Source organism: Microtus oregoni, unplaced genomic scaffold (assembly GCF_018167655.1).
Source record: "Microtus oregoni isolate MIOR12 unplaced genomic scaffold, Mior012 000012F_ref0000307, whole genome shotgun sequence".
In the NCBI taxonomy this organism is placed as follows: Eukaryota; Metazoa; Chordata; class Mammalia; order Rodentia; family Cricetidae; genus Microtus; species Microtus oregoni.
Genome location: NW_024543071.1, coordinates 34,911,357 through 34,923,469, shown reverse-complemented (window position 1 = coordinate 34,923,469; position 12,113 = coordinate 34,911,357). Strand labels below are relative to the sequence as shown.

General features: G+C 41.1%; 1 protein-coding gene across 1 annotated transcript in view; it reads right to left on the bottom strand.

Moving 5' to 3' along the window:
- Pgm5 (phosphoglucomutase 5) overlaps positions 1-12,113 on the bottom strand; it is a 155,732-nt gene that overhangs the window by 131,505 nt on the left and 12,114 nt on the right. Inside the window, exons 2-3 of the mRNA XM_041660998.1 lie at positions 5,261-5,423; positions 199-345 (exon numbers count right to left, since the gene is read on the bottom strand). Of these exons, the coding sequence (XP_041516932.1) occupies positions 199-345; positions 5,261-5,423 (310 nt within the window). The remainder of the gene's footprint in view (positions 1-198; positions 346-5,260; positions 5,424-12,113) is intronic.

Here is a 12,113-nt window from a genome sequence, read left to right as displayed (position 1 = left end):
TTCTAACCACTCACCAGGGCCTCTCTCGGATGACTAATTCAGTACTTCTCATGAGAATCCTTCCTACAGAAACCACTGATCACCACAAGGACTCCCCCCTCCCCAGCCTCATGCACGCCTAGACTCCACAATATGTGCCCCTCCTGGAAAGCTGCCCCACGTGTGGAATTGTTCTGACTTCTTCAAACTATTTATTACCTCTGAATGGTTTGAACTTGTTCTCCAGGTCAAACTCTTGTCTTCCTAGTCGAGACAGGTCGATTCGAAGGTCAGGACATATGGCATATTCCTCAATTGTTTTGCTGATCTGGTAGATTTTGTCCGAGACAACATCTGGCGCAGGACCTAAAATGTGACATCCAAAGTGTGTTTATTTTAAAGCCCTCGGAATTTCAGTCAGAGAAACATTACCGGCCTCCTACACCAGAGAGAAGTGTAGACTCATCTGGTCTCTACACAATGAACAAAGACCCACAGCTCAATTAGACCAGGTATTTCCCAGGTTGCGTTCATTCACAGTGGAGGATATTTGATCAGTCCTGCCTGTTTGTTTTAATCTACTTCTAAGCAATGACACATAGAGTCTAAAAAGAGTTTTGCACCTGGTGGGGAGACCCGATCACGTAATCAGCTTTCTTCGGGCTGTGACACACAAACAGGACATGCCTTCCTCAGCAGTGAAGGCTTCCGGATCTCAGCCACCGCTCCCCAATTGCACCTCAAGAGAATCATTTCTGCCTCTCACTATTGTCTCGTTCACATGTGAGTTTTTCCAGATAAGTCAATTATTTTCTCCAGCACAACTAAGCTTTAAAATGAGGGGTAACTAGAAATACTTGCTATATTCCCTCAGAATGTCAAGTTGGCAACAGTGGTAGAGAGAGATTTTAAAATGAGTTGGCTATGAAATCAGTTGTTGGTTTCCTCCTCTTTTAAAACACGTGTATCTTCACACAAGGCTTCATTGGGTTTTGTTTGGTGTTGGAAAATGTTAGGGATCAAATAAATAAATACACTGAATAGTCTTAAATATAAAAGTCATCTAGGTAGTTCTGAGTGTGCATCATAGCTGCTGGCTACATTATAACTTCCTACTGAACAGAGGTTGTTTCTAAATTCATCTCATTTCCTGCTCCATAGAACTGTCCTACCCAATACAATGACCAGCCACCATACTTAGCTACTGAGTACCTGAAACATCACTAGTCAAGCCTAAATTATAAATTACTACAACTGAAAAGTGTATATCAAAATTTTAAGTTAATATAAACAACCATATAGCAGGTGATATTAACATTTTATATTTACATATTGAAATATTTGAACATAGTATATTAAATAAATTATATTACCTAGACATTCTCTTTCACACTTTTAATACAGCTATTAGAAAAATTTTAAATAAAATAATATATATGGCTCATAATACATTTGTATTGAACAAAGCTACCTTCTTAGAATAAGAAGCAATGTCTATAAGAAGGAAAGGCAATAGCCCCACTCCAGCAGGTAGGGTAGAAGGCAGCCTCATTGGTTATTTCGATAGTTATCTTACATGGGATGAGTGAAAATCGCAAACTCACAGAAGGGCCTGGGAAATGGATCAATCAGAAATGTGCTTTCCATACAACCATGAGGACCCGAGCTTGGATCCTCAGCACTCACTTAAAGTAAAAAGGCAGGCACGACAATACATGCCTATAACTCTAGTGCTAGGGGACAAAAGTAGGAAAATAGAATTCTAGGAGCTCACTGGCAAGCTAGTCTAGCCAATCAGTGAACTCCTAGTTCAGTGAGAGAGACCTTGTCTCAAAAGACAAGGGACAATGACAGAGGAAGTCACCTGATGTCAACCTCTGGTCTTCACATATGCGTATAACTATGCATACATACATACGTAGGTACATACATATATACACACACACAAGGAAATGCAAAACCTTTTTCTTTGTCATGTAAAAATGTTTTTTAAAGAATTTGTTTTTATTATTTTTAATTGTGTGTGCATGGTGTGTGTGTGTGTGTGTGTGTGTGTGTGTGTGTGTGTGTAGGTGTATGCACATGAGTGCAAATGTCCACAGCGTCCAGGGGGCTTTCAGAGGCAGGGCATTTGTTGGATGTGCTAATGCACATGTTTAATCTCAGCACTCAGGAGGCAAATGTCAGCCTAGTCTACACAGTGAGTTCCAGGCCAACTAGGCTACATAGTGAGATATATATATATTGAGGCCTGGTAAATGATTTGCCTTCGAAGCATGAAGACCTTGGGGCGGGGGGAGGAAGAGGATGTTGTGGCATGAATTTGTAATCCTAGCACTGAGGGACAGAAACAGGTGGATCACTGGGCTCCTGGCCAGCCAGCCTAGCCTACATGGCAAGTTCCAGGTTAGTAAAACATTGTGTCTCCTTTTTTAAAAAAAAAGGAATGACCCTAAAGATTACCTCTGGTATCTATACACATAACATATGCACACACTAAAGAATTACTCTGAAAGGAGACTTCTGGCATCTATATACACACTTACATACATGCACACATATACATACATACATACATACACACACACACACACACACATACTGAATACAATGGTTACTATGGTAGAAGAAATTAACTTATCTATCATCACACAAGTAATTTTTTGTCCCAAAGCAAGTAAGAGAAAATGGAACAAAATTATGAATATACTGCAATTCAGTCATCCATAACACTCATCCTGTACATTATGTTCCTAGAGCTGTTCATTCAACATATCTGTTTCTTTCTGACCCCTGACCTCTATTTCCCTATTGCCCCCAAGCTCTCACCAACAATGAAAAGTGCTCTTTTATTCTCCACCTGTAAGTAAACTCACACTTATTTCATTTAGCAGAACATCCTCCTGCTCCATCCATGTCGTGACAAATGGCATCCTTTTCCTTAGCTCAATGATATCCCATCATGTGTGCATCATGCCCTTCATCCATTCATTTATTAACAGGTACTTGGGTTGTTTCCATATCCTAGCTATTGTGGACAATGCTACACAGAAGATGGAAGTGCAGATTTCCTTACAATATAGAGATCCACCATTGTTTTTAGAGGCAGAGGAGGCATGACTTGCTCATAGGAATTTCCATTTTTTCCTCCATACTCTTCCTTAATGGTTGTAGCAATCTATGTTCTAGGCAGCTGTGCTAGGCTTTTCTTGCTCCATAGCCTCTCAAACATTCATCTCTTACTATCTCATCGTAGCCATTCTAGCAAGTATAAAGCAACAGTCCACATAACTCTTGAATTTGTTATTTTATGGTCTAACATGTGTTCTACCTAAAAAATGTTTCATATGTCCTAGGGAAGAATATATACCCTGCTACCACAAGAGAGCAAATTCTATTCATGCCTGCAAAGTTCATTGGTGCAAGATGCCATTCAAATCCCATATTTTCTTAAAAACTTTGTCTTGTTGGTCTACTTATTGGTAGATGGGATATTGAAGTTCCCTGCTATTGTTCTTCTGATGCCCATTTCTTCCTTCATATCTATCAAGATTTGCTTTACATATTCAAGAGCCTCAGCACTGAGCACATATAGATTTATAATTCCTATGGTCTCTTAGTGAACTGATCCCTTTATCATTGCACAGTGACCTTCTTTTTACCTTGTAATACTTATTTGACTAGAGTTCTATTTTACCTAAATGTTGCCAATGTTGATTTCTTCTGGAGTCTATCTTCCAGAAATATCTTCTTCTGCCCCTTCCTTTTCATAAAGCTTCAAAGAGTCAATTACAGGCAACAAGGAGGTGACTGTATTCTGTAACTCAGTCACTCAACATATTTTAACTGAAGATGTCAATCCATTTACATTCTAGGGAATTACTCATACGCACCAAACCCCACACTTAGTTGACTGTTCTCTGCTTCTTTCCTAGGCTCTTTGTTATTGTCTTCCACTTTTTGTGTCTACTTTTGTGACTTGGTGATTTTCTATACTATTAAGTTTTGATTACTTCCTGAGGTATAGACATGTTCTAGCTTTTCCTTGTAATGTGTATGTGTGTGTTTAACATACAACATGAATTGTTTATGAATAGTTTATTCTTTAAATAATGTGCAAAATGGCTACAAGGAAAGAAAAATAATAAATTCTTCTTTGCAATGTAGCTTATGCTCCCATATGCAAACATATTTGATATTCTAGATTAAAAGAGACTAAAGCGTTTTAGCAAACAAATGTACAGTTCTGAGATGCATCTTTTTTTTTTAATGAAATAGCTGTAAATAACATTTTGATAGTCACTGCGAGGAAAGGCGACTGGAGATTCGATTTCAAATGGTGTTATAGGATTAGTGCTACTTTTGTTAGGTATGTGTGATGACTAATCTTTATTGCCTACTCCACTGGATTTGGAGTCAATTAGGAGACACACCTATTGAGGTTGTTTCCACAGAGGTTTAATTGAGGAGAAAAGGTTCACCCCGAGTGTGGGTGGCACCATTCTGTGGGCTGAGGCTTCACAATGAAGGCACCAGCTTTTTCTCCCTTCCCCCCACTTTTTCTTGTCCCACATCAGCAGCCTTGCTTTCCTCTTCTGCACACCTTCCCTTCCATGACAGACTGTATCCCCTCAAACCGTGAGCCAAAACCAACCCTTGCTTCCTTCCTCAAGTTGCTTCACATCAGGAGTTCATCACAAGGAAAGCAAATAGCCCAACATGTTACTCTAGTTGTGTGGAAATGTGTCTTTCTTTTAAAAAATGAACACAAAATATTTAGATACAGAATGTCTTCATGCTGAATTTTGCCTTAGAATACCTCAGGGGTTAAAATGATTACTGAAATGAGAAAAGCGCAGTAATGGGTACCTGGAATCCATTTATTACTTTCCCTACTTTTTGGCAATTCTGTTTTTAAAGGAGTTCACCTCACCGCTCACTAGGACTCCAGACTGTACATTTCTATAAATTTAAAACTAAATTAAATATCTCTATGTATGTAGTGAGAGAAAATATAAATATATACGTTCTAACTTTAAAATTTAGAGTCCTCCTGTATCAGTTAAGTATCAGTCTTTCACCTGGCTGGCACACACAGGAGATCCATAGATAGCCCTGAGCATCCAAGAGACCATATGTTACTTCCTTGGGAGCACATCACCTTGGGTACCTCACTGAATTTTGTCTGAGCTGCTTCCTCTCCACTTTGCCTGCTTACCACCATAGAGTATGATAATACATGAGGAAAGAAATCAGGTAAGGCATATTCAGAGCCACATACCTCCATTAGCAACATTAAACTTCACTCCAAACTCTCCCCCTGGTCCTCCAGGACAGTGGCTGGCCGTGAGGATGATTCCACCAGCTGCCTTGATCTTCCTGATAATGCAGGAGACTGCAGGTGTTGACAAGATGCCATTCTGCCCAATAATCAGCCGTCCAATCTAAACCATCCAGGAAAAAAAATAAATCAGCCCAAGGTTCATGGAACTGAAGGCATTTCAACCAGGCTCTTTTAAGGGGTAACCAATCTCCTATCCAAATGAATTGAACAGGTTTTATGTTAGGAAAGCTGAATAAAAGGAGTTCCAGCATTGTCTGCCCTACCCAAAGTCTCCAAGAATGATAAGTACTTAAGGACCATGGACCACTGATCTCTGCTAGTTTGAGATATCTACTTTTGATGATCAAACAGGTTTGCTGAGCCCACATAAATTCTCAGTTTGTTTCTGACTCAGAAACTATAATGGTGAAGGTGTTAGAAAGGAAAAGAAAGAAAGAAAGAAAGAAAGAGAGAGAGACCGCTTCCTACTTCTCTCGCTTTTCCTGTGTGATACTTGAATCTTGATTGCCACATTGATGCGACTTAGAGTCACCATGGAAACAAATCTCCAGGCGCTTCTTGAGGGATGATCTAAATTATGTTATCTGAGGGAGGAAGACCTGCCTTAAATGTCTGCACCATTCTATGGGCTGTGGTCTTGTACCAGACAAAAAGAAGAGGAACAGCATATATAACTCTCTGCGTCCTGATTGCACACTCTGTGTGACCAGTCACATCCCACTCTTGAGGCTGTGCCTTTGGGTTTCTTCTCAAATGTGTGAGAGACAAACCATGATAGCCCTATGAAAGGCAGTACTTACAGTCCCTACCTCGAATTGTTTTCTATTTATCTTGAGAGCATTTTCTGTCTCATATATTATCAGCTAATAGTTTCCATATTATTTATCTGCCCACTGTGTATAACCCCCAAGGACTACGTGTTTCACTGTTTCTAATTAACCTAGAACAAACCTGCCAGATAGTAAGTGTGTAGCAAATATCTGTGAATAGCAGTCAATATCTGTGAATGGGTTAGCATTAAAACTAATGAATAATACACCAGGAAAGATGGCTCAGAGGTTAAGAGCACTGACACTTCTTCCAGAGGACCTGCACTCACATGGTGGCTCACAACCATCTATAATGAGATTTGGTGCCCTCTTTTGACATGCAGGCAGAACACTGTATACAGAAAGAAAGAACGAAAGAAAGATTGAAAGAAAGAAAGAAAGAAAGAAAGAGAAAAATACATTGGGAAAGGGGAAGATGGCAGATGATACCCATAATGGTATAATGGTTACCTTTGTCAACTTGACACAATCTAGAACTACCTAGAAAATCTCATTAGGGTATTGACTACATTGAAGTGACCTATGGGCATCCCTGTGCGGGGACTGTCTTAATTAACAGATAAGGGAAGGCTCAGCCCACTGTGGGCAGCACCATTCCCTAGACAAGATCCTGAACTGTGTAAGAGGGGAGAAACCAAGGTGAACAGAAGCAAACAAACATGTATGTATTCATTTATCTCTGTTTTTGACTGTGGGTAAGATGTGACTGTCTGTTTGAAGTTTCTGGCTTGACTTCCTCACAATGATGGGCTGTCGCTGGAACTGTACATGGCTTTTGTTGGGGGTATTTTACCACAGCCACAGAAAAGAAACTAGGACACATGGACTGCTAGACTGCCCCGTGGTGGTGGAGGGCAGGGATACTCGGACATAAGCGATCCTAATAGAAGAAGAATGGAAGAAGAAAAACTAATCCAAGTAGCAAAGAAAGGAAACTTAGGAAAGCCGAGGAGGTGCAAAAGTCCAGGGCGCACTCTAAAGGGCTCAGCCCTGGCTGTGAGTGCTCTCCTCCCAGTGCTAGTCAGGGCAACAGCAGGATTTGAAGCACAGCTTCAGACAAGGAGTGAGTCCCATAAAAACTCACACTCGATTTTCAGCAATAGAACATTTAAGAGCACCGAGGACGGATGATAAAAGCCACACCAAAGGCAGCTGCACTGGCAGAGGATGCTGGGAAATCTTCTCTTCCCAACACTGGACCAGGGCAGTGGCAAGAAATTATTATGGGGGCTGGAGAGATGGCTCAGAGGTTAAGAGCATTGCCTGCTCTTCCAAAGGTCCTGAGTTCAATTCCCAGCAACCACATGGTGGCTCACAACCATCTGTAATTGGGTCTGGTGCCCTCTTCTGGCCTGCAGGCATACACACAGACAGAATATTGTATACATAATAAATAAATAAATAAATAAATAAATAAATAAATAGAAGTTATTATGAACGTAATGGGAAAGGGTACATATAATCAAAATATATTATATACTTGTGTAGAAATGCCATAATTAAATATATTAAATCTATTAATTATTCATAAATTAGATAAAAATAATATCTATTAAACCATATTAATCAACTTTGAAATGAAAATTAAAAGCCCCCCACTGTGCATACTCACTCTGGGAATTCAGGGAAACATAGGATACTTAAAGCAATCTTACACACTAAGGAGACAGACAAACATGTCCATGAGGCCCCAGGAAAGAATAAACCATAGTAGAGTAGGAAGTGAATGAAGACCAAGAACATACTAGATACTGCCAAAACAACAAAAATTTAATTCACTGCGTGATGATGATTGGAACAAGTCACAATTACAAAATGATATAGATGAAAAATTGACATACCCAATTCTATAACACAAGGATAAATAATACTTGATGTAATAGTACAGAGTGACCTCAATACAATTATGGGGGTGACTTTAATGTCACTGTTTAATGTCACTGACAGGGCACCCAGACCTCCAGGAAACATCAGAGTTAATGAGTTCAAAAGGGTTTAATAGACATCTACAGATGATTCCACCCAAATACTGCAGAAGACATTCTTCTCAGCAAGCCATGGAGACTTCTCCAGAGAAGACAATATTTTAGAACACAAATATTAACAAATATAAGAAATCTGAAGTAATTTCCTCTACCGAATCACAATGTCATATACTAGATATCAAAAGTAAGAGATCATAGAATGTACAAGGCCATGGAGATCAAATGACATGGTACTGAATGATGAGCAGGTCATCAAGAAAATTATGAGCAGATTTTTAAAATTCTTAAAACCAAAAGAACACAACATACCAGAGCATATGGTATGTGATATATAAGAAGTTTAGAGCTATAAATATCTACTTTTTTAAAAAATCAATAAAAAGATCAGAAAATAATCAAAAATATCTTAATGATGAACTCCAAAGTCCTAGAAAAATAGAAACAAGACAAAATCAGTAGATGAAAAGAAATCTTAAGATAACAGTACAAAATAAATGATTAACAGACTATACAAAGAATTGAAGAAACAAAGAGTTGATTCTCTGATGAGATAAATATAGTTGCTAAACTCCTAAGTAAACTGAGACAGACAGGTAGACAGACCAACAGAGACAGAAACAAACAAACAAACATAAGCCCAAATTAAATCTTAGGAACATGCACACCGAGAAAGAAATCAGTAATTCAATCCATTTTACAAGAGCTTCAGAAAACTGAGTTAAGCTGGGCAGTGGTGATGCATGCCTTTAGTCCCGGTGCTTGGGAGGCAGAGGCAGGCAGATCTCTGTGAGTTTGAGGCCAGGCTGGTCTACAGAGCAAATGCCAGGACAGGCTCCAAAGCTACACAAAGAAACCCTGTCTCAAAAAACAAAAACCCTAAGTTAAAAGGCTAGGAGTAAACAAACCTACCTACTGAGGAAAGGAAAGATTGCTATGATGGGGTGGTCATTCAGACAACGGACTCACTCATCTGAGGCAGTTCCGGGATGGAAGGTCGGTATATTACACTAGCATGGACACACGGAGGGGAATACACCCAGAGAGAAGGTGAAGACAGAGGCCAAGATGACCGTGGCTGAGCAATGTGGCCACAAGCCCAGAAAGCCAAGGAATGCCAACTACCACCAGAAGCTAGATGAGCCATGGAACAGATCCTTCCAGAGAGTCTCCAGGGAGCCTGGCCCTGCCAAGGCCTTCGTTTCAACTTCTGGGCTCCAGATCTGTGAGAAAATGAACTGCTGTTGTTTTAAGCAAAGTGGGTTCATTTGTTATGGTAGACTTAACAAATTAATACAAAATCTGCAAACTAATATAAAACCAGTACCCTTTCCTACGGCTGCCACAACAAACTGTCAACAGCGAAGTGGCTAAAACAAGAACATGTTGGCTTCTTGTAGCTCTGAAGCCCTGAAGTACACGACCAAGGGGCCAGCAAGACCACACATCCTCAGATGTTCCCGGGAGAGGGGCCTCCAGCACCGCTCTGATTTCTCATATCTACCCATTACTCTGGTCTCGGGCCCTCCCATCTTCTTCGCCTCTGCATGTTTCTATTATTCTCTTTTCTGATAACCTGCCCTTTCTCAATTAACCCAAGACAAACGTTGTCCGAAAAGTCACAGTTTTCAAAATCTAGCAATTATTAAGATGAAGGCACATTTGAGACTTACCAAGTAAAGGAAGGCACCCAATTTGAAACTAAATATGAATCTTGTGCCATGTCCTGGTTTTGTTTCTAGTCTATGATAAAACACCCATGAACAAAAGCAACTCGGCGGGGAGGTTAAAATATTTATGTCAGCTTGAGTTATAGTTCATCATTGAGGAAAGTCAGGGCAGGGACTCAAGGCAGGATCCTGAAGTTAGGGGCTGAAGCAAATGCAGCTTACAAGCTGTTCCTCTTTACTCGTTCCACTGCCTTTGCTACACAGCCCAGGCCCACCTGTCAAGGGCTGGTGCTGCATTAGAGGGCTGGGCCCCTCCTACATCAATGAGCAACCAGGGAAATGTCTCCGCAGACGCAGGAGCTGAAGCAGAAGCCATGGAGGAACATGGCTTACTAGCTGTCTCCCCATGACTTGTTCGTCCTGCTTTCTTACACCTCCCAGGACCACCTGCCCAGAGCTGGTTCCACCCACAGTGGGGTGGGCCCTCTCACATGTGCCCACAGGAAATAGGATGAAGGCAACTACTCCACTTTCCAGCTATATCTGACTTATGTCAAGTTGGGAGTGGAAAACAAAACAGGACATACCATTGAACCCCTCTGAGCTTAATGTCCTTAACTGCAAAGCCAAAAAACCTTAAGGCCCTTTAAAGAAATCTTTTCAAGTTAGACATGACCCAATATAATACAAATGTCTTTCCCAAACCCTGCACTTCTTAAAAATGATGTTTTTCTAGAAGATTCTCCTTTAATCTATTGTTTTACTTTCTGGGAAAGTCCTAAAAATACCAACCTCTGCCAAAGTAGCAGACAGTTGCCTTGCAAGGAAACCATGGTCTGCTTACCTAACTGGCTTTGATTTTGAGTACAGCCCTGAAGGACATCTGTCTTGTGTTTCTGGGGTATGCTGGTATTCTGAAGTCCCTACTGTGAACCTCCCACTACATGGCTTTGGCTGGATCTAAGGGTGACTCCCACCCAGTCCTGCAGAACCAGACCCCACAGGAGGGTCGTTATTGCCACTACAAAATACTCGGAAAGAAGGTGAGACAAACCCTAGTTCCCTGACACTTCACATCACAGAAGGAAGCCAGGAAGAGGCAATCCCGCGCGAGGGAGACATTGTCACACAGGTCTCTGCAGATATGTAAGTAGGGCACGTGTCTTCCCAGATTCAGAGCGACATAGGGAGATGGCTCAGCTGGCTCCCAGTCAGCTGGAACTTTAAACACTGGAGCAAAGGGGCATTGTGAAGGCGCCTAATGCTGCTCCGTGCTTGTTCTCCTAAGGACACCAAGGCCCCCCACCAACCCTTAAGCCTCACCTGCTTGTCTTCACCCAAGAAGGTCCATGGCTAGTACTGAGGAAAGTAAAATGCCCCAGACCAGTGTCTAAGATGGAAACAGTATAACCCCAAAGGCTTTCTCCTCACCGCTTCCATTCCTTCACATCGTGTATATACTAACTTATTATTTTATTCATCTTTTCCTTTTCTTTCAGAATGCTAACTGTTCTTCTAAATTAGATTTAGTGTGAGTTCATTTTCTAATTAGTTCCAATTAAAGTCCTTGAGAGCAGAGATGTACAATTTCCACCCTGAGGCTGAAATCCGAGAGTGGATACAGAACCTCAATGCCGACTGAATTCTCCAGTAACGTAACACTAACAAGAGCACATTGGTCTCACGTGTGGACTCTCTCCCTTTTAGCTTTTAGTAAGTCATTTATTAAAGGGGAAAAGAAAGGTAAGTATGACATCCCTGAGTGTCTCCCACAACCTGGGTCACGGCCCTAAAATGCAATCACATCACTTTAATGGGATCACATCCCAGAATGAATCAAGGAAAGCAGAGAGAACAATAGACGAACACTTCCTTCATGGTCCACAGAGTGTTCTACAGGACCACACGGATGTCACCATGTCCACCCATTAAGTGTAATATATAAAAGACCTGTTTCCTGTCCTCTTTGTTCACACACACACACACACACACACACACACACACACACGAAGCCCAAAGCCAAGCTGCCATGAAAATGAACACTAAGCCTTAAGATTTTAAGTCCCAGCTGTCAAGAGAGATGCCAATCCTTAAGGAGCGCTGTGTGGGTAAGGAGATGGATGGCTCAGTGGAATTTAGAGAAATAACAGACTCGGGGCCAGGCATGGATGTGGTTACCCAAACATCAAGGGACTTCTCCATTTGCACATGGATAATTGTCAGCTATGTGCTTTCTTACATGGGGACCAGATGGGAACAACCGGATACATCCCCAGCTTCCTGGACCCTTGGAAGGCATTATATACAC